The sequence below is a fragment of the Staurois parvus genome, unplaced genomic scaffold, assembly GCF_062004578.1.
Source record: "Staurois parvus isolate SC_StPar_1 unplaced genomic scaffold, SC_StPar_1.0 ptg000204l, whole genome shotgun sequence".
Taxonomy (NCBI): Eukaryota; Metazoa; Chordata; class Amphibia; order Anura; family Ranidae; genus Staurois; species Staurois parvus.
In genome coordinates this window covers 763515-786960 of record NW_028318000.1, presented here as the reverse complement: position 1 = coordinate 786960, position 23446 = coordinate 763515, and the positions used below count along the sequence as shown (strand labels likewise).

At 41.3% G+C, this 23446-nt stretch overlaps 1 protein-coding gene across 2 annotated transcripts in view; it reads left to right on the top strand.

Annotated features, from left to right (window-relative positions):
* Positions 1 to 23446, top strand: part of PGM2 (phosphoglucomutase 2) — a 47481-nt gene that overhangs the window by 22599 nt on the left and 1436 nt on the right. For both annotated transcript variants that reach the window (XM_089678375.1, XM_089678374.1), the window contains 8 exons: positions 2312 to 2505; positions 4824 to 5013; positions 7542 to 7639; positions 16516 to 16696; positions 16784 to 16877; positions 16993 to 17122; positions 19386 to 19575; positions 22433 to 22566. In XM_089678375.1, the coding sequence (XP_089534501.1) occupies positions 2312 to 2505; positions 4824 to 5013; positions 7542 to 7639; positions 16516 to 16696; positions 16784 to 16877; positions 16993 to 17122; positions 19386 to 19575; positions 22433 to 22566 (1211 nt within the window). The remainder of the gene's footprint in view (positions 1 to 2311; positions 2506 to 4823; positions 5014 to 7541; positions 7640 to 16515; positions 16697 to 16783; positions 16878 to 16992; positions 17123 to 19385; positions 19576 to 22432; positions 22567 to 23446) is intronic.

The window sequence follows — 23446 nt, the reverse complement described above, 5'->3', positions numbered from 1 at the left end:
AATACAGGCCACAATATAGCCCGCTTTGCCCTAAATGTGGGGATCCTAACAGTGCTTTTTTTCATTTAATATGGTCCTGTCCCCTCATTCGGGGTTGCTGGTCTCAAGTAGTCTGCTTCCTTCATGACAAAATGGGCTCTCCCCTTACCCTCTGCCCTAAGCAGTGCCTTCTCGGTCTTCTTCCTAGTTCAGAAACTGACAAATTTCAGACTCTATTTTTCCAAGAGACGTTATTTGTGGCTAGATTATTGCTTGCTCGTATGTGGTTGCAGGCATTGTCGCCTACGTTTTCACAGTGGGCAGCTGCAGTAAATAGTACTTTACCATATAAGAAGGTCATCTATATTCATAGAGGATGCCCTGCTAAATATCACAAAGTTTGGGATCAATGGCTCGACTCTGCGTTTACTTGTGACGAGGAGGAGGAGGAATGATTGTTCTTTGTAAATCTATTATGTTGGTTGGTATTATGCTGCTCCTCCTTTTCTTGCCTGCGACAAGGGCTCTACAGTCTACATTATGCATTATTTGCTTGTCAAATTGTCCTGTGTTTGTTTACATTGAATATGTGATGTGACTGCATGTCTGTTCCTCTCAATAAAAAGTTTGCTTGATTAAAAAAAAAAAATCAAATATTGTCATAAATTTAGGCCAAAATGTATTCTGCTACACGTCTTTGCTAAAAACAAAATACCAGTACGTGTAAATTATTTGGTTTCCGGGAAAGTTATAGCGTCTACAAGTGGCGGTATATATACTGGAATTTAACTTTTTTTATACTAGTAATGGTGGCGATCAGTGACTTATTGCGGGACTGCGGCCGGCATTCTGACCCGGGGGGGAACTGACTTGGTGTCATTGACATCCCAAGTGACACTAATACCGTGATCAGTGCTAATGGCACTGGGCAGGAAGTGGTTAACATCTGGGGCAATCAAAGGGTTAACTGTGTGCTGTGTGTGTTTCACTGTGTTGGCACATTGCTTTGCACTGCTCTGTTATGCAGACAGGGGAGAGATCTGTATTGCTTACGTACAGGTCTCTCCACCGTCAGTGAGACTCAGCAATCGCTGGGTACTGGCAGGGAATCACCAGCCGGGACCTAGTGATCAACAGCTGAGGCCACCAATGGTGGTGCAGGTAGGGAGCATGCGGACCCTACCTGGAACTGTAAAATCACGTTTACATAAGTGATTTTGCACAGCCTTGCTGCCCTGTAGCAGTATTTCTGCTATAGGGCGGTGGTTAAAGCAGAGTTCCACCCCAAAGGGGAAGTTTTACTTGCCTGACCCCCCCCCCCCCCCCTTCCACTGCCACATTTGCCACTTTTTGAGGGAAGCAGGTACCTGGTTTTGACAGGTACCCATTTCCACTACCTGGTTAGATCACTGACCCAACCCCCTGCAGCCTTCTGAGACACTTCACAGGTCCCAGAAGACTTTGGCCCATTCACAAAGTGCATCGCAGTAGGAAACCGGCTGTGAAGCCACAAGACTTCACTTCCAATGTCCCTTACTGAAGATGCTGGCACCAGCACCCGAAGCCGATTGAAGAATTGGCTCTGGTGTGGACATCACTGGACCCCTGGACATGTAAGTATCCTTATATTAACAGTCAGCAGCTACAGTATTTTTAGCTGCTGACTTAAATTTTTTGGGAGGGCAGCCTGGAGTTCCGCTTTAATTGCTTGAAGCCAGAAGCAACTGAAATAGGGTGCTGCTGATCACTGTGGTTAAAAGCTTCCATCCTTTCATAGGTTTTTGTATTTGAACTTTTGTTGGCAAGCTCTCCCCACCTTATTTTCTACTCTTGCTTTTCCCCTTTCTGCCTCTTCATTGGCTGAGCTAAGCAATGCTGCAGGAAAAGGGAGAGCAAGCTGTGCATGTGTGGATTTTGAATGATGGAGTGTGCTTCCGTGATGGTGGGGGCAAGTTCTCAAGGTATGGTGCATCTTAGTGTCTAGTCAAGATGGGGCTGATCTCTTAAAACAGGTGTTTTTCAGCAAGGCTTCAAGGGTGCCACTAATGGCCTACATATATGGCATTTAAAAAAAAAAGTGCACAGTGTTTGAATTAGATGCAGCCGCTGTTCAGGTATTCTAACAGACACTGGTGTTGGCTGTCAATACACTAGCCATAGCAGGCAATATATCCAACAAAAAAAGTATCAAACTGTTTATGACCCGCTTAACTTAGTTCACTTGTTATTTCTTGTGTGTACTTGTTAATCATAGTGCAGCCATTTTTTTTCTGAACTAAACTATTCAAGTCAGCAGGACCTGTTCCACCATGTTGTGTCTTTCCTGCTGTAGGTTTACTGGGAGAATGGTGCACAGATCATCCCACCACATGACACGGGTATTGCTCAGTCTATTGAAGAGAACCTAGAGCCGTGGCCACAAGCCTGGGATGATTCACTAATTGATGGCAGCTCACTTCTAAAAGATCCATTACAGTCTATTAATGAGGATTATTTTTCTGACTTACAGAAGCACTGCTTTCACAGGTGAGCAATGAACTATATGTCACATTAATGTTACAGTTCGGTCTCAATAAAAGACATAAGGTGACTGTAGACTGCAATCCTTAGCAAATGTCCGCAGTGCCGGGACCTACCCTGACTCTTGTCAACAAAGGTGCATGAACAGAACTTTTCTCATTTAGTGTTTTACATAGAGGAGAAAAGGCTAAGACCTGTTAAAAAAAAAAGAAAAAAAAGCCAGATTATATCAATGCTCCAAATCAGGAATTCTGACTTCTATCAGGAATAAGAGCCACATCCCTCTTCAGATGACTTTGGGCTGTTGGACAAGCCAGGATTATTTTTGTTTTCTGTTTTTTTTTTTTTTATTATTTTTATACTGTGCTTTTCTGTCGGTGGAACACATGAACTATGCTATTTATGTTCACTTTGGGGAAAAAAAGTGTTTTGAGCATAACATTGCATGGTAAAATATTTTACACATTTTTTATGACTTTTTATTAATGCAAGTTTCATATTGGAGACATAAACATTATAACAGTTTAAAATTCTACCCATTAGGATTAGAGATGTATTCTACTAAGATGGCTGAAACCCCACTGCTGTTGCTGAATTGATGCATTGAAATGACCTGTTTTGTAGTTTTTAACTACTTCCCTACAAGACCAATTCTACACGTAAAAAAAAATTTTTTTTTTTTCCTAGAAAATTACCTGGAACACCCAAACATTATATATATTTTATCAGAGGCCCTACAGAAAAAAATGATGGGTTTTGCAATTTTTATGTCACACTGTCGCAGTTTTTCCAAATAAAGTTTTTTGGGAAAAAAATTACAATTTAATAAATTTTAGTGCACAAACACAATAAAACACCCAATTTTTGTAAACTATAAAAGATGATTTTATGTTAAGTGAATAGATAACAAACATGTCACATATTAAAACTGCAAGCGCCTGCACAATGGTGCCAAACTGCCGTACCTAAAAATTTCCATAAGCAATGCTTTAAAAGCCTTTACAGGTTGTCGGTTTAAAGTTACACAGGACATGCTAGAATTCTTGCTCTTGCATTAACATTCATGGCGTTACCTCATGTGTGTGGTGCGAACATTGTTTACATAAGCTTGTGCTACCTATGTATACATACGCCTTTGTGTGGAGCACAGGGGAATGGAGGCCCTTTAAAAAAATATATATTTTATTACATTTTTTATTTTTACATGGTCCCTTTAATTTTTTTTTTAATCACTTTTATTGCCATCTCAAGGAAAGTAAGCATCCCCTGTGATAGCAATAAGCTGTGACAAGTACTCTTTACTGAGAGATCTGGGGTCTATTGGACCCCAGATCTCTCATCTGCCTTTAAAAGAATCTGATCAAACCAAGATCTGTGTGATCAGATCCTTTCCCAAGCCAAAAATGGCTTTGTTTTTATTTGTTTGCATCCAGTTATTAATACTATAGGGATGATCGGGGATGTTCTGGTCCTCATTTAGCTCTATGGTAATCTGGCGATAGCACCGGCTTCAAACTCAGGCTCCCTGATCAGTTGAGAGCCTGAGAAGGCACCAAAGAGCAGCAGGATAGAAAAGGGGCATCCTTCCCGCGGCTTCTAAAAGCAATCCAGTGGCTACTTAGCCGCTAGGATTGCTTGTACATTACAGAGCATCGCCGGTAGTAAGAAAATCATACTGGGTACAGGCATCTCTATTCAAAGTTCTACGGGTGGAAAGTAATTAAAAAGCAGCTCCGAACCCTCCAGCAGCCTCAAAGCTGGTTGTTGGAGCTGCAAAATATTTAGAATTACTTTTTAATTCAGAAATGTAAGACCCCTCTTTATATAGTAGGTTAGCAGTAGCGGCTTCATGCATGCAGTATATATTCAGAATATGATGTCACCAAAGACAATTATAAACCAAATAATCCACTACTGGAGTGGCTGGCGGTCACTTACATCTTCCCTTACATATTGAATATCTGGCCATTGTTGGCATTATGTTGCTTTCTTTATGACTACAACTGGTTCTGCCGCACGATTGGCTCCAACTAGGAAAGGGGGAGGAATGGAACCATTTATGAGCTCCAGAATAGCCCTCATTGCCTACATTTGTTTGCATTTACTCCTTGTGTGTGTGCAGCCTTCCCACACATAGGACCAATTCCAGAGAACTGGTGGGGAGAATGTGGCCGTATGTACTGTTACTATTCTCTGTTTATGTATTTGTAAAAATAAATTATTTCAAGTACCGCTGCTTTCTTTTTTTTCCTTTTATGTTTGAAGCTATATGCTTTTCTCAGATTTAACACAATGGTAACTCTGTGAATGACCCTTTGTTGCAGAGACATTAACAAGAGCACCAAGCTAAAATTTGTGCACACGTCTGTGCATGGCGTGGGCCACGTATCCGTGCAATCAGCATTCCAGGCTTTCGGTTTCAACCCTCCACTTGCTGTCCCAGAGCAAAAAGATCCAGATCCGGAGTTTCCTACAGTGAAATACCCCAATCCTGAAGAGGGGAAAGGAGTCCTGGTATGGGTCTTATGTTTCATAGTTTTTTCTTTCGTGTCCTAAACATCCAACATGCTGTGTTCCAGTATTTCAAGCGGATATTTGTTTTTTTGGGGGGGGGTTTGTGCTAAGACATCATCTGTAATTATTCAGACAAAAAGGTACATTTTTCTCAGACTAAAGAAAAGAGTTGCTGCTTTTTGCATCTGTGTAATTTATCAATTTTTAAAGTGAACCTGTACTTTATCCTTGTAGTTAGAGTAACTGATTAAAGTAGAAGGAAAGACATCACAATAACTTATCTATTAAACATTGGTCCCCCTCTGCTCTCCTTTTCTCTGCTTACATTTTCTGAATACTTAAGTTTTTCTATGTGGTCACATGACCGCAGAGCTCCAAGGTATTCGTCACACTTTTTCTCTCTGTGGCTGGTGGGCAGAACTCTTCTTCCGGCCTAATAACACTGGTAACTCTGGACACTGTCGTGTCATGGGTATGAGGAATTCTGCACCCTTATTGGTCATCCACGGTGCTCCGATCAATTGGACATTGCAGTGGTGTGATTGTGTAGAAAAATGTTTAAAAAACAAGTATTCAGAAAGAAAATTCCTGTCACCTTAATTACAGAATATGTTGTACTTCCGTTTTGCTGCCACCCAGATGCACCACTAGAGCCCTGAGAAATACAGGGCACTTCAGAGTATAGCGGAGCATGTGACATGTGCTTCCTGACCTCAATACTATTCATTCCTATAACCATTTACTGTATATGGTGGTGTAAAGTGCCACATCCCAAAACTTTGTGTCACAGGGAGAAATGCAGATTTTGAAGACACCACTTGGACCAATTACAAAGCAGAGGGGGTCCTAGCGAGGCCCCTTGATCCACACAATTTTCATCCATACAACTACCATTCACTGGCTATTTTCTCTTTTTTGAACCATTCTCTGTAAATCCTAGAGATGGTTGTGCGTGAAAATCCCAGTAGATCAACAGTTTTTGAAATACTCAGACCAGCCCGTCTGTCACCAACAACCATGCCATGCTCAAAGTCACTTAAATCCCCTTCATCCCCATTCCGATGCTCAGTTTGAACTTCAGATAGTCACCTTCAGCATCTCTACATGCCTAATTGCATTGAGTTGTTTCCATGTGATTGGCTGATTAGCAATTTGTGTTTCCAAGCAACTGAACAGGTGTTCCTAAATGGCCGGTATTATACGAAAGTAGCCTAAGGCATGTGGGGACAAAATAAGTGTTGACTAGTTATGGATGTCCAGGTTTGTCCAGTTGATGGCAGTGTAGAACCGGTCTCCTGTCTCTTCTCAAAGAAAACATGTAGTGCTCCGCTCACTTAGCTTCCAGCCATGTATATGACAGACAATTTCCTGTGCTTGTGAGCTCAGATTTTGGAGATGACCTTTCAAATGCAAATCTTTTTGACTGTTTTCGTAGAGAATCTGCGCGTCCTTGCCAAAGATCCAATGAGTAATTTTTTTGCTGAATAATTTGTATGGCTGACTCTTTACATGACTGAGATTGAGCTTTGCAGTCATTTTTTCAGCAGTTGTTTTCATATTCCTGTGCAATGTCCCTTTGTCTGTTTCACTCAGTTGACCATGTCAACCGCGCTTATGCTTATCAGGCGACGGTTTCCCAGAAACTGTATATGCTGTCATAACCTTTTGATACTGTACCTCGCGAAACGGTAAATAAATTGTCAACTTCACTCACAGAGGCACCAGCTAAGCGGCACCAACAATTTGCCCTCTTTGACACTCATTAAGCTCTGACATGACTCCGTATTACTAGCAGCACACGCAGTGAATGACGGCAGTGAGGCTTCCCACCTGTTAGCTAGGTGTCTCATCACACAGCGGAAGCAAAAGATTTTCGTTTCAACGCAAAACATGACGTCACTTTCACATCTGCAAATCATGTAGTGTTTCCATTCCTTTTGTCTACCCCTGTACGTTTTTCTTAACACAGGTTGGTTAGTATAAGTGTTAGTAGAGGGGAGAGGATTGTTTTTAAGGTTAGTTAGGGTTTGCCTAGAATTTCACTTTAATGAGGTACTGTTTCAAAGTTTGAACAAAATGTGTCTATATGTTTCAGGAGTTTTAGAAGTGATGGCCTAAGGCTTGGTTCACATATGTGTGGGTGGTGCTGCTGCGGATCCGCATGAAAATCCGTGCAGCCGCACCACCCGCACAATGCAATGTTGACTCGCGGGCGGGTGCCATTGGTTCTAATGGCATGCCGCCCGCACTGGAAACCACAACCGTACTGGGAACCGAGGTTCCCGTGCGGGCTGCGTTTTCAGAAGTGCAGGGACTTCTACCTTGCGTGTCCCAGGGCACGGTAGTCCATTCAAATGATTGGGCTCTTGTGCCTGTGCAAAACTCGGCCCGCACAGCCGCATATATGTGAACCCAGGGTAAAAGAGAGTAAAACAAAAGCAAGGGGCAGCTGATCTTGGAATGGTCTTTTACTAAAAGTTTACCTAAACATACTAACTGAAAATAGTTATGTGTCTGTTGCTCTGCAGAAATTGTCTTTTGCATTGGCGAAGAAAGAAGGTGCTCAAATTATTCTGGCAAATGACCCTGATGCTGATCGGCTGGCAGTTGCAGAGAGGCAAGAAAGGTGGGAGATTTTTAATTTTTTTTGATGGTTAAAAAGGTCTATTCAATATATCCAAATGTGTATGAGTAGGAGGGCACAGCAAACACACATACCACTTCCCAGGTTCAGTAGAAACGCAGAGCACACACATACCACCTTGCATGTTCAGCAGAAGGACACACCACACACATATACCGCCTTGCATGTTCAGCAGAAGGACACACCACACACATACCGCCTTGCATGTTCAGCAGAAGGACACACCACACACCGCCTTGCATGTTCAGCAGAAGGACACAACACACACCGCCTTGCATGTTCAGCAGAAGGACACACCACACACCGCCTTGCATGTTCAGCAGAAGGACACAACACACACCGCCTTGCATGTTCAGCAGAAGGACACACCACACACATACCACTTTGCATGTTCAGCAGGAGGGCACACTACACACATACCGCCCTAAATGTTCAGCAGGAGGGCACACCACACACACCGCCTTTCATGTTATTTATTATTTATTTATTTATCGCGTTTATATAGCGCCAAAGGGTTTGCTCAGCGCTGTACAATAGAGGGGGGACAATACATGAAACAGAACAGTAACATCAAACAGCACACGAGGGGTTAGAGGGCCCTACTCTTTCGAGCGTACAATCTAGGAGGGAGGGGGTAGAGGCACAGGAGGAAACGGCTGTGGGGGATGGAGTGGTAGGAGGAGGGAAGGGCAGCGGCTGTTAGGTGAGGGTGGGGTAGGCTTCCCTGAAGAGGTGGGTTTTCAGGGAGCGCCTGAAGGTGAGGAGGGAAGGTGACAGTCTGATGGATTGGGGTAGTGAGTTCCAGAGGATGGGGGAGGACCTGGAGAAGTCTTGCAGTCGTGCGTGGGAGGAGGAGACCAGGGAGCAAGATAGAAGGAGGTCCTGTGAAGAGCGAAGGGTACGGGTAGGGTGGTACCTGGGAATCAGGTCGGTGAGGTAGTTAGGGGCAGTGTTGTGAATGGCCTTATAGGTCAGGGTGAGCAATTTAAATTTAATGCGTTGGGCAATGGGGAGCCAGTGGAGGGAGAGGCAGAGGGGGGTGGCAGAGGTGGAGCGGCTGGTGAGGTGGATGAGTCTGGCCGCTGAGTTCAGGATGGTCTGAAGCGGGGAGAGCCTGCACTGGGGTAGGCCGGTGAGGAGGGAGTTGCAGGAGGGCACACCACACACATACCGCCTTGCATGTTCAGCAGGAGGGCACACTACACACATACCGCCTTAAATGTTCAGCAGGAGGGCACACCACACACATACTGCTTTGCATGTTCAGCAGGAGAACACACCACACACATACCGCTTTGCATGTTCAGCAGGAGGGCACACCACACACATACCGCCTTGCATGTTCAGCAGAAGGGCACACCACACACATACCGCCTTGCATGTTCAGCAGGAGAGCACACCACACACATACCGCCTTACATGTTCAGCAGGAGGGCACATCACACACACCGCCTTTCATGTTCAGCAGGAGGGCACACCACACAAATACCGCCTTGCATGTTCAGCAGGAGGGCACAGTACCACCTTGCATGTTCAATAAGAGGGCACAGCACACACATACCTTCTTACAGGTTCACTAAAAGAGGTCAGTTCACACATACCACCTCGCAGGTCCAGTAGGATGCAGCACACATATCACCTTACAGATTCTGTAGGAGGGTACAGCACTACCTTAGAGGGTTGGTATAAGGAGAATTTGAACACACTTTCAGTATTAAGAGAAACATAACATCCTTTTACTCTTTGTCTATTACATCTTAGTACTGACACTTTTACAATAGGCAGTATGGTAGAGGCAGTAAAAATCAAGCATCAGAAGTAGTCACTGCTCCCTTCTTACATTTTAAGTTTCTAGTTTGGCTAGCTTGCACATTGGTCTTGTAGTATGTAAAAAAAAAAAAAAAAAGTTATGTATTTACTGTACTGCTCTGAGGGGCTGCGGTGATCGGGATTTGTGTTTTTTTTTTTTTTTTTTTTTTTGTTTGTTTTTTGTGATTGCTTATACAGTGATGATCATAGTATAAGCCAGTATTTCTATGTGTTTGGCATCATTCCTGATGCCATTGTGTTACTACTGTGAGTGCTGTGATTGGCCACAGCAGTCGCATGGTACTGGGCCAATCACAGTAGTCCTATATCCTGATCTATGATCCGCTGTGTCAACCAAAGATTGGGAGCGTACACAAGCAGCCGATGCGGGAGAATGCGCGGGTACTTCCACCTGCGTTGCCGCTTCACCTGTTTAGTCGTTTGTGCATTGGCTGGATGGGAGATGGTTAAAGCAAAACTGAAGTTCCAGTGTAAGAAACCGTCAGCAGGCAGGCTTTTAATGCAGAAAAGACATACAATATCTCTTCTGCAATAAACTGTCCCTACCTGCCCGCTTTCTGTTTTATCCGGTGCTGTAAACAGAGACTGGGGGACAGGTACTGTGCATGCACAGCTCAGAGTGCCAGGACGGCAGCCTCCTGCACATGTGCTGATGTGATGTCATTCCCCCACGACCAATGAAGAGGCCTGAAGACAGGTACTCAGAAGAAGATGCTAGTGCTGCCCTACGGATATCAAGTATTAAGTCTTCACTTCTGCTTCAGTATTTTCTAAGTAGCTGACCTGGAACAAGTTTCCAAATCAGCAGCTTCAGGTGTTGTGTGCTTGTTTCATGTTGGTGAATCAGAAACCATCAATGCCAGAGGCAAGTGTGGCATCCTGTTAGCATTTTCTGAGCTCCACCCCAGGCTCATAGTGGCATTCTTGAGGGGAAGGTACAGCCAGCAGATAAGCCCTGTGCCTCCTTTGCTGACTTTATTACAGTGTTAATTTTGTAGACGAAAATATTTTCGTCACAGTTTTCATCAGCTGCATGTTTTCTGTGACAAAAACTAAATGAAAATAAAATTAGAATTAAGTCACATTGATGAAAATCGGTTCACACTAGCCTGACTCCAAAGTTGGACGGCTTTCAGTGCAACTTTGGAACCCGACTTTGATGTGACTTTTCACACTCTGTGGCTTTGAAAGTGTATCAGAATCTGATCAAAGTAGTGCAGGAACCTTTTCCAAAGTGAGGCTGAATTATTTAGCATCAGTTAAGACGGCTGTCATAGGGAAACATTGATTTTCACATGTCATCCGACTTGGGGTCACACAGGTTGGATCTTATGCCGCAGCAGTGTGAACTGAACCTTAGCCATTGTGATTAATATCATCATGAGTAAAACCAACCAAAATGGTGCTTTTTGACAAACAGAACTTCAACTTTAAAATATGTAAAGAAAATCCCAAAAACTGTAAACTTCTTTGTATGTAATGCCAAGCAATCTGTAAGTGGGGAAGTAAATGGGAGTGATGTAATAATTGACAGTGCTTTATTATACTGAATGAAAAGGTGCTGATTGCACACCCAATCCTGCTCGCTATTGCTGCCTGCTTTTCAAAGAAAAGTAAACTTGTAGCTGTCAGCTTGTGTTGTTTTAAAGGGCACTGGAGAGTGTCTTTGTCATTGACAAAACACAAACCAACAACAGTGGAAATTAGACTGGCCATACATTATACAATTTATTATTCAATTTTTTTTAGATTTACTTTCAGCTATATAGTGCAAGGGCATGCCTGATTGCAAATTGAAAGTGTTTGTGTAATCTCATATTATATGATTTTGGTAAATCTAAAGGAAAATTGTATAATGTATGGCCAGTCTTAGTGTAGTAAATGACTGTGTGTGGTTGTGGGCTTGTGTTTTTGTGTATGACAGTGCATTTCTCCAGTACTGTCATTCATGACAACGCAAAACAGCCATTACAAGTATACTCTTCTTTGAAAAACGCACAATGTTAAGCAGGCTTGGGTCAGTAGCCTTTTTTGTTCAGTATAATAAAGGCAGCAGAGAAGGCACAGAGCTTCACAATAGATTATTATTCAGGATTTATATAGCGCCAACAGTTTGTGCAGCACTTTACAAATACAGTTCAATACAGAAGATACAGAAGGCTGCAAATGTTCATCCTGGTCCGCGTTCAGAGGGGGGAGAGGCTGTGTGAGCTGTCTGTGTGCTGTCAGTAAGAGGCAATGATAGATCCATCTCCTTCATTCAGTGCGGTCAGAAAGCGTTTTGACAAGCTATCCGACCACATCGCTCAGCAGCGACTGGACAGATTTGAATGGGAATTAATACAAATACACGCCTCACTTTTCAGATATTTGTAAAACATTTTTAAAACCATTTATTATTTTCCTTCCACTTCACAATTATGTGCCACTTTGTTTTGGTCTATTACATAAAATATATTTTACGTTTTTGGTTGTAACATGACAAAATGTGGAAAATTTCAAGGGGTATGAATACTTTTTCAAGGCACTGTAAAAGGCACATGATTTTAGTGGGACCGCCTAATTCTCTTGGACTTCTTCCATTCATGCAAGAATGAAGCAGCTGTATTGTATCCATTCTGTCATTCTGTGTCATACGGGGTACACAGTACTTCTTGTGGAATTCATTTCTTCTTAGTAACAGCCTTTTACTCTACTGGTTGCCCTGATGATGCCATACCACACTGAAATTGACATTGTAGACTGCAATGCATCATGATTTATAGAAAAGACCTTCAATCAAGCTGAAAGGTCTGCAGTATTGTACAGATCCACTCAGAAAAGATTGAGTGCTATGCAAGTAGCTGATGCAGCCAAGGAATGACATTGCTAGAGAACACTGTAGTATTTTAGAAGTAGTCATCTTTCTGTTTATTTTTAATAAGCACAATTTCGCTACTTTAGTTAACTTGGCTGTACAGGAAAGAAAAAACTGAGGCAATCTTCTCTCTGTTTCAAGTGCAACCCTTCCAATGGCATGCACTACAATTCACCATTAAATTACAAACGTTGCAGTGTACTTTACCTTTCCTTTTTTTATGTTCAGACATAAGGAAAAGGAAATAGGCTTTTTCACACATTTACTTAGTTATTGCTGCCTGGGTTCCTGCCATCTACTTGCCTTTTGTTTTGGGAGTAACAACCTGATATTTAACTCAGCATTTTGAACTTTTAACCACTTGCCCCCCTTCCTGACCAGGCCATTTTTTGCGTTACTTTAACTGACAATTGCACGGTCATGCAACACTGCACCCAAATTAAATTTACATCTTCTTTTCCTCCACAAATTGAGCTTTCTTTCGGTGGTATTTGATCGCCTGTGCGGTTTTTATTTTTTGTGCTATAAAAAAAAAAAAAAGACAGACGAAAATGTATTCTGGTACATGTCGTTGCTAGAAAAAAAATCCCAGTACGTGTAAATTAATTGATTTACGTGAAAGTTATAACGTTTACAAATGGCGGTATAGATACTGGAATTTGTTTTTAACTAGTAATGGCGGCGATCAGCGCCTTATAGCAGGACTGCGGTGGGCATTCTGACACCGGGGGAAACTGACTTGGTGTCACTGACATCCCCAGAGACACCAATACAGTAATAAGTGCTACAAAAAAAATAAAACGCACTGACACTGTACTGACACTGGGCAGGAAGGGGTTAACATGAGGGGCGATCAAAAGGTTAACTGTGTGCTGGGAGTGTTTTACTTGGGGGCGGTGTGTTGGTGCTTCACTGTAAGCACACTGCTCTGGATGGTAGTTCTGTGCACAGCCATCCAGAGCAGTGTGCCCAAGCCGACAGAGAAGAGGACTGTTGGTAAACAAAGCAGTCCTCCTCCCCGTCGGATATGCTTGGTAATCACCGGCCGGTATCCAGTGATTGACGGCCGTGAATGACAGCGCGGGTAGAGCACGCACGCCCACCCCTACCCAGAAATACAAAAAAAATCACATGTATGTATACAGTTGTGTTCAAAATAATAGCAGTCCGACATCACTAACCTGATCAATCACTGTTTTTGGTAGAAATGATATTTCTACATGGCAAATAATTTACTAGCAGGTGTAGTAGAGTAATAGAAATCCAACAGACCCAACAGTCATGACATGCATGCTGCTGATTCTGTGTAATTGAATCACTAATTGAAAGGGGCATGTTCAAAATAATAGCAGTGTGGAGTTCTATTAGTGAGGTCATTCATTCTTTGAAAAACAGGTGGCAATTATTGCATCATGATATGGGGATGTTTCTCATACTACGGTGTTGGGCCTATTTATCGCATACCAGGGATCATGGATCAGTTTGAATACATCCGAATACTTGAAGAGGTCATGCTGCCTTATGCTGAAGAGGAAATGCCCTTGAAATGGGTGTTCCAACAAGACAACGACCCCCAAACACACCAGTAAACGTGCAACATCTTGGTTCCAGACCAACAAGATTGACATTATGGAGTGGCCAGCCCAATCCCCGGATCTTAATCCAATAGAAAACTTGTGGGGTGACATCAAAAATGCAGTTTCTGAAGCAAAACCAAGAAATAGAGAAGAACTGTGGAATGTAGTCCAATCATCCTGGGCTGGAATACCTGTTCACAGGTGCCAGAAGTTGGTTGACTCCATGCAACACAGATGTACAGCAGTTCTCAGAAACAGTGCTTATACAACGAAATATTCATTAAATGATTCAAAGGAAAGCAAAATCTTCAAACATTTTTCAGTTTATATAGTGAATGTTTGAGTTTGTAAAGAAGAATACAAACACTGCTATTTTTTTGAACAGTCTAATATTCACTTTTCTTCATATTTGTTAGAGGAACAACACAAATTTGATATATTTTTCTTAATGTTTTGATTTGGAATAGAATGTGTAGTGTTCCCAATGCATTTGTGTGTATGGAAATAAAAGCTATTGGAAGGATTTTGAGCTTTGTTCACTTTTTTCAACACACTGCTATTATTTTGAACACAACTGTACGTGATTTTGCGCACCCCTGCCGCCCTTTAGCAGTATATCTGCTATAGGGCGATCGAGATATGGTTAAAATAGTATGTCATTCTACCAGTCACAAGGCTAGAAAAACAACCCTTGAAGCCTAACTTCCATTATCATAGTATTACTACTTACCTGGAAGGCTATACATGATAGTCCAATTTACCTGTCTGTAAGTTGAATTTACTTACAAGAGCAGAGATGTCACCATTTTACACTACTCTTTCAAGAATAACCTTAAGAACATAGGATTTTTTATTACCTTCAGGGACACTGAACAGCTTACAAACTCTTGTCTCTGCCAAGTCTTTCTGTATATTTTAAAACTGGCCATCCATTTCTCTATCCACACAAATAAAGTGGAGATGGAGTAATACCTCCCTCCGGGACATTGCATTCTGACAGCGGGACATGTCTCTTTCAGAATGCACTGATCAGCAGCTGTTGATCAAGAAACGTTTTCCAGCATTCCTTGGACAGAAGTCAATCAAAAAATTGCAGGGATGGTCACACACTGATGGAAATTTGGCCGTTCCCCGCTGAACCAGCCGAATTTTGATTAGTGTATGGTGGGCTTACAAGATACCAAACATGGAGGCTGTCATTGCTAACCTCTCTTTTTGAAGATGCTAGCTGCCTTGTTCTCTGTCTATCATTGAGTCACTCATCCAGAGCAAGTACACAGATGAGGACTTTAGACATCCCTGATTTGCATATTTGTTCCAGGCCAGTGGGTAAATTCTGAAGCCAAAGGTCAACAGAACTACTAGGATACTAGTTTTTTCAGGAAGTGGTCAATAGAGAAAAACAACATATATTTTGTCTTTTCTTTTTTCAATAGAAAGTTTATCTTAAGTTGTATACAACTTAAAGTGTGGCGCTCCTCTTCTTTTTTTTTGATTTTCCCCTGTATACAGTGTTCCCAAGTGATATGTGCTAGTACATATGCCGTTCAGTTATGTCAGTGTGAACTTAAAACAAAAATCACATAAATTAAACACTACATCTATATAATGCTTTGTGCTAAGTATTATTACACCACTACAGTTTTTTAAATTGCCAGCAGTGCAGGAACGTATGCAGCCACAATCCAATCCCATTGATATGACACTCAATGCCAAAGTTTAGCTAAGAACAGAAACAGACAAATCAGCACAAGAGACATAACGTAGTTAGTATGATGTGTCCCTTGTGTTGGTTCTTCTATTTTTTACAAGCAATCTTCATCTTCCCTATCTTCTGACTTTTTTTTTTTTTTTTTGCCATTCTCCTTTGATCAGTCGAAGGATGATGGTGCAGGAGGAGGCAAACAGCCACCTACTAAGGGAATTTCAGCCAGTTCCTGATAAACCATGAACCGTGCATGGCCAGCTTTAGTTTTTCATGGTTCTGGTCTGAGTGCGGGCTGCTGGCAGTAGGGGGTTTAAATAAATTGGGATTATGCCTATTATTGCATGCAGTACACCTCTTTACTTGACCATGAAATACAATTTGGACAGCCTTTCCTATACTTAAAGCAGAACAAAAGTCTGCAAATACTCGTTCACTCACTGGCTCCTGACATATTCCCTTCGGCTGCTTCCTCTGGGTGCCAAGCCTTCAGCCGCCTTGATTAGTCATCAGGGAGTGACATAACTTTCATTCATGTTGCAGCACCAAGGTATGCAGAGAATGACAACTGAGCAGCATGAGCACAGCTCAGTGTACATACTGAAGATCGTGAACGGGCAGGTAAATTTGTTCCATTGTAGAAGAGACATAGCCTTTTTCTTCTGCAATAAAGAGCCTGCCTGCTCATGTTTTCTTCACTTTAGTTCCACTTTAAGTGTCTGAGGACCTTATCTTATGTCCAGCTCTGTAAAGGGAGACTCTTCTAGATAGAATGGATATGATCTGGAAACAAACTGTAATAATGCTTGTATGTAGAAATGAAGAATCATTGACCGGCCTCTTTATGTTCATTAAACTTACCATTCCTTATTGTTTTGTTACCGTTCAGTGGCGAATGGAAAGTGTTCTCTGGAAATGAGTTGGGTTCTCTGCTAGGCTGGTGGATTTTCACTTGCTGGAAGGAGCAGAACCCAGACCCGAGTGCAGTGAAAAATGTCTACATGCTAGCAAGTACAGTCTCCTCAAAGATCCTCCGGGCAATCGCTTTGCATGAAGGTTTCCATTTTGAGGTACTATTTCTGTATTCCATTCTTTCTATCCTATGTGCGTGCCAACATGTTATAATTTATTCCCAGACCCTTTTTTTTGCTTTGTAGGAGACACTGACCGGATTCAAATGGATGGGAAATAGGGCAAAAGAACTCATTGATCAAGGAAAGACTGTACTATTTGCCTTTGAGGAGGCGATAGGTTGGTTTACAGATCCAGAATGTGGATTCATTGTACATACTGAACTATTACTTTGCTTTGTTGATCTCTGTGTTTTCTTCCTAATGATTAAAAGTTATTGTAAATCTGATTGCAGGATACATGTGCTGCCCTTTTGTCTTGGACAAAGATGGAGTAAGTGCTGCTGTCATTGCTGCAGAAATGGCCAGCTATCTGGCAACAAAGAACCTCACCTTGTCACAACAGCTGAATGCCATTTTCAAAAAGTATGTTCTTTGTTATTCCAAAGATCATGATATAATATTTTGAAAGTAGAATTGGACATTTAAGTGCTTTTTAAATTCAGCCCCTTAAGAGCTTGTTCATACGGCTATAGTATCCAAAGTACATAGGATCTTGTGGGCAGAAAGCTTCTACAGATTTGTTGTACACCTGTAATGTTTGCGTAGCATTTACATGCCGGCAGCATACTAGGGCCTCATTGGCTGTCGCTGCTGCTCCTGGTCAACATGTCAATAACAATAATTTGCAATAATTCATGGTTGATTATCCAAGTTTGTTCTGTGCATGCACCACTGGCACATCATTGACCCATTCAGTTTGACAGTATGTAATCAGCATTGTGTGCATTACACACACATTGTTATTGGTATGTTAGGAGCAGCTGCAGCAGTCAGTAGGGTCCTCCTACTACTGTACACATCTAAACAGTGGTGTGAATATGTATATGCATGCAGTGTTAATAATGGCTCCCGGCAGAGTTGTCTCTCCTTTCTTTTTCTTCTCTTAAATTGTTTTACGCATCCCATAGACTAGTGCAAAGACGCGTATAAAACTGTACACTGTACGTAGAATATGGTACAACAGAGTGAATGAGCCTTTAACCTGAACCTTTTAACAGTAAACGGATAGACTTCATCAGTCCCTTGTATCAGTCAGTGCTTTGTTGCTTTTAGTTATTGCTGTTTTATTGAACCACTGTTCTTGGTCATATCCAATGTTCATACAGTAAACATTTAAAACCTGGAAACTATGCTACTTTTTTATTACCCAAGTATACAAATATGTCTATAAAATCAAAGTGCAGCGCTAAAATTGAAATAAACTTATGTCCATTAAATTGGATATGCATGAATAAAATGAAGATAAATTGTTCATAAAATGACAGTCCGTGCTAAGGTGTCAATCACAGTTTAGTGATTTCAATATTCAGTGATGTGTTCAAAGATGTGGTAAGAATACGCACTCACCAGATGTGTATTGTAAATACGCATGTAATATATGTAATCAGAGGTCCCCTTTAAGGATAGATGAGGTAAGCCAGGTATGGAATATCCTCCCTCTGGATGGTATACAGCACAGCGGGTAATTCCTGGGTGATAAAGAAATTTATTCTGCCAGAGGTCCCCTTTAAGGATGGATGGTTGTTTGCAGCTTGGGATGGAAACTCCCTCCTCTGGATCCTCTGTGGTGAACTACAGCTATCTCCCGGGATAGGGCTCTGTAAATCAATTAACTCTTCCCTGGTATTAGTCTCCCAGGAGTCCTTGCTGTACAGTTTGGATCTCCTCTTCCTCAAGCAAGGTCTCCCGGGGGACTAATACCGGGGAGGGCTAATTGATTTACAGAGCCCTATCCCGGGAGATAGCTGTAGTTCACCACAGGATCCAGGGGAGGGAGTTTCCATCCCAGGCTGCAAACACCCATCCATCCTTAAACGGGACCTCTGGCAGGATGAATTCCTTTATCACCCAGGAATTACCCGCTGTGCTGTATACCATCCAGAGGGAGGATATTCCATTCCTGGCTTACCTCATCTATCCGTAAAGGGGACCTCTGATTACATATATTACATGCGTATTTACAATACGCATCTGGTGAGTGCGTATTCTTACCACATCTTTGAGCACATCACTGAATATTGAAACACTCACAACTGTGATTGACACCTTAGCACGGACTGTCACTTTATGAACAATTTATCTTCATTTTATTCATGCATATCCAATTTAATCGTCATACGTTTATTTCAATTTTAGCGCTGCACTTTGATTTTATATGTTTACTGAGGTTTTATCTAATTACCTTTTTAGTGCAATAGCAGCTTCATTTGAGCGCTCACTGATTTCCATTTTTTATACAAATATATCTATCATATTTAAGACCTGAAGCTGGGGAGATCTCTGAACCACTTGAAACACGCTGGCTGTTCTGAGTTGTCTGTTTTGCGGACAAATATCAATATTAAAATATTTTTGGACTCTCAGACCGCCTGGTTGGTGCTCTCATTGGTCATTAAATTACACTTAATGTACGTGTTCCAACTTACATACAAATTCAGCTTAAGAACAAACCTACAGAACCTATCTTGTACGTAACCAAGGGACTGCCTGTATGTACATATTCTTAGGAAGTAAAAGTGTTTTTCAAAAGAAAAGAAAATACTTTTCCTAACCACATTTTCAGCAGTTAATTTTCATAGTATCTTGCATATTCTTAGAATTTACAACTTTGATTCACCCTTGGCAGGTATGGATATCACATTAGCAGGAATTCATATTTCCTATGCTATGATCAGACTACAATCAAGAATCTTTTTGATAACCTGAGAAACTACGATGGAGACTCTTGTTACCCTAAGCTCTGCGGTAAATTTCAGGTTACAGGAGTGCGGGACTTGACCACCGGATTTGACAACAACCAGCCAGATAACAAAGCTGTGAGTCTTAAACTATTATAAAGCACATGGAACCTATTTAACACAGCCCACTCTGTATTCCGGTCAGTACCATTATCTTAGGAAAAACCTTGTCATGCATTTGACATGTGTAATGATTGGACACAAGCACTCTTAAATGCCAAGTTTTTTCCTATAATAATAGACCTAGTTTTGGGGTATATTAATTTTCAGAGGGGTATAAACCAGTGCTGGTATATTTTATGTGTGGAGGAGTCAGTGGCAAAAACAAGTGTAAAAGAAATCGTGTCTTCCACTTGACCCCTGACATTAACCGCTTCTCAACCGCCCTATAGCAGAAGTACTGCTACAGGACTTCAGGGATGTGTAAAATCATGTATATATACGTGATTTGCATTTCATGGTAGGGGGCACATGCTCCCTACCCACGCTGCTATTGGCTCCTTGACATATCAATTACTTGGTCCTGGCCGTCGATTCTCGACAAGGACTCAGTCATCATCAGTTCCCTCCTAGTGTCAGAATGCCCGCCGCAGTCCCGCAATAAGTTGCTGATTGCCACCATTACTAGTAAAAAATACAAATAATAATTCCACTATATATACTGCCATTTGTAGATGCTATAACTTTCACGTAAACCAATTTTACATGTATTGTGATTTTTTTTCTTCTAGCAAAGACATGTAGCAGAATACATTTTGGCCTAAATTTATGAAAAAATTTTATTTTTAAAATTTTTTCTTTACTGGATGTTTTATAGCAAAAAGTCAAATACAGGTTTTTTTTTTTTCAAAATTGTTGGTCTTTTTTTTGTTTATAGCACAAAAAAATTGAAAACCACAGAGGTGATCAAATACCACCAAAAGAAAGCTCTATTTGTGGGGGAAAATTACATAAATTTTATTTATGTACAGCATTGCATGACTGCGCAATTGTCAGTTAAAGTAACGCTGTGCCGTATCGCAAAAAATGGCCCGTTCAGGAAGCGGGGTAAATCCTTTGGAGGGCAAGTGGTTAATCTTATCCTTAACCCTCCCCTTACCCAAGCCCAATACACCCTCCCCCTACCCAAGCCCAATACACCCTCCCCCCTAACATTTAGTCTTAAAGTGATTCTAAAGGTTTTATTTTTTTTTATTTTTTTGTAAAATAACAAACGTACCTGCTGTGTGCAGTGGTTTTGCACAAAGCAGCCTGCATCCTCCTCTTCTCGGGTTCCCCGCAGGCTCTCCTGGCTCCTCCTGTCTGTCGGGTGCCCCCACAGCAAGAAGATTGCTATGGGGGCACCCGCTGCTCCGTGTGCCTATTCACACATGGAATGGCGGCTTGTCCCCACCCCCTTTCTCCCCCTATTGAATGACTGACTGTGATTGACAGCAGCTGTCTCAGCCAATTAGGGGGCAGAAACACAGGACAGCCGAGGCTGTCATTCACATTGCTGGATCGTGATGAGGCTCAGGTAAGTATTGAGGGGGCTGGGGCACTGTTGCACACAGAAAGTTTTTTTACCTTCGTGCATAGAGTGCATGAAGGTAAAAAAATCTTCAGCCTCTACAACCACTTTAAGCTTACCTTTACCTAAACTCAGTGATTCTCAGACTTTTATCCCGAACCCCACCCTTTTTTTTTATTCACCCCTGCTCATCTCCCATTCTCCTGTGCAAAACTACACTTGTCTACACTTGTCTCCCAGTTAAAATTTGTTTAAAAATGGTGCTGTTCACTTTTTTTTTTCTCTTTGAATTTGTTTTATCCACTTTTCAGTTTCAATAAAAAATTAAACCGTTCACTGTAAAATGTTTTAAAAGTGATTTAGGTTACCTAAAAAAAAAAAACTTAGTATTTAGCAAATGCCATATAGCCCCATTCCTGTTGAAAAGTGCTTTCAAGAGCCCTGAACTCAAATAGTCTATAGCTGCAGACACCTTTGGTAAGCTTTTACGCCCCTTAGTTCTGCACTAAATGAGACTTCCCCCCCTATCAGATCACTATAGGAAGATAAATGTGTTCTTATAGTAATACTTGGCCGCTCATTCATGCTACTTGCAGCAGAATGCACCCATCTCCTTCACAGTGCCACTGGGTGCTCCCAAGTTTAAGAAACCCTGCCTAACCTTAAGAAATGAACGTTTAAAGTGGATCTTCACCTTAAAGGGGAAGTTTTGCGCTATGTCCTCCTCCTCCCTCCTCCTCTTCTGTTTTTGACACTTTTTTTTTTTTTTGGACCTGGTTTTGACAAATATCTGCCCCCACTTCTGGTTAGATCGCCACGGCTTCAAGTGAGTATGGTGCTGAACCCCTGAACAGGTGAGTGTCTTTTTATTAAAAGTCAGCAGCTGCAGTATGTGTAGCTGCTGATTTTTATTAGTATTTTGGCTGAAGAACTACTTGGATTCTAAAACACACCATGTTTCCCCCCCAAACCCCCAATCCAGCATTATATTGCTGACTACATTGCATGACCATTTATCCAAATGTTGACAGCTGGGCCTGTGAACTTTTCATTCATTCCTATAGATCTTTAAAAGTTTGAGCTTGTACTCGGAAGCTCCATGGAATTGAATGGCTGTAGAGAGATGAATGATGTTGCAGAGTGCATGTGCTGACCCAGCTAGAAATTCTTGACAAGCAGCTGTGTAATCAAGTCAGTGATATCATACTGCAAGGAGGATATGCAAGAAGAGGACTGCAAGGGGTCCTGAGGAGGGGGATTTGGGGGTAAAAAGTTATAAGTTTAGCTGTAGTTACACTTTTAAACCCTGTAAGTCAGAATTTGACCTTATATAAACTTTTTGTGTTGTATGTACTGTATGTTTTTAATTACAGGCATGAGCTATAAACATATTGCCTACTCTGTCTCTTCTATTCCCTCCTGCAGATACTCCCAACCAGTAAAAGCAGCCAAATGATCACTTTCACCTTCGCTAATGGGGGAGTGGCCACAATGAGAACCAGTGGTACTGAGCCAAAAATTAAATACTATGCTGAACTGTGTGCAGCGCCAGGAAATAGGTATGGCGGGAGCACTTACTGGGATACCTGAGGATTGTTTGATCACAATAACTGGCATAGTTTTCTAGTAAAAATAGGCTATTTTAAAACAAACCTATACAATATAATTTTTTTTTAATATACCATGTACTTATTTTAAAATACAAACCGCATCTTAAGACATGTTAGCGCTTTCATGTTGTTAACGTATGGAAAATCCAGGCTCTTCAGACAGTTGACAACATAAGAGACAACATACTAAGAGAAATTGCCGCTCAACCCAATCCAGTCTATATGGCTCACATATTTTTTTCACAACAAATATACACTGTACACTTTCATTATTTCACTTATTTGTTTTGTATAGTGTCATCACTTTACTACTTTTCTTAGTCGATCACTATTTCATCTTTATCCTCAACTTTTATAAAAACAAATTCACTTTTCAGCAAACATCATCCTTTAAATTTTACCAAACAATTGGGTATTATTTTGTGTTTTGTGCATTAAAAAAATAAAGTATTTTTTGCAAAAAAAATTGCATTTGAAAAACTGCTATGCTAGTACTGTGTGACATAAAAAAAAATTTCAACACCCACCAATTTATTCTTTAAGGCCTCTGCTTTAAAAAAATATATAATGTTTTGGGTTCTATGAAATTTTCTAGCAAAAAATACTGATTTTTACATGTTAATGAAAAGTGTCAGAAAAGGCCTAGTTTTAAAGTGGATAATAAACAGTGTTAGGAGCAAAGCAGTAACTCTTTATGCAGCAACCAATGAGAATCAAATCTGCTGGAAAAAGAGCAGTAGAAGATTACTTCTGGTTCCAGCTAACAAGTGAAACCAATCAGTAAGCTAGTGATACTAATGTAAATGTCTGTCTCCGTGAAGCAAAATTC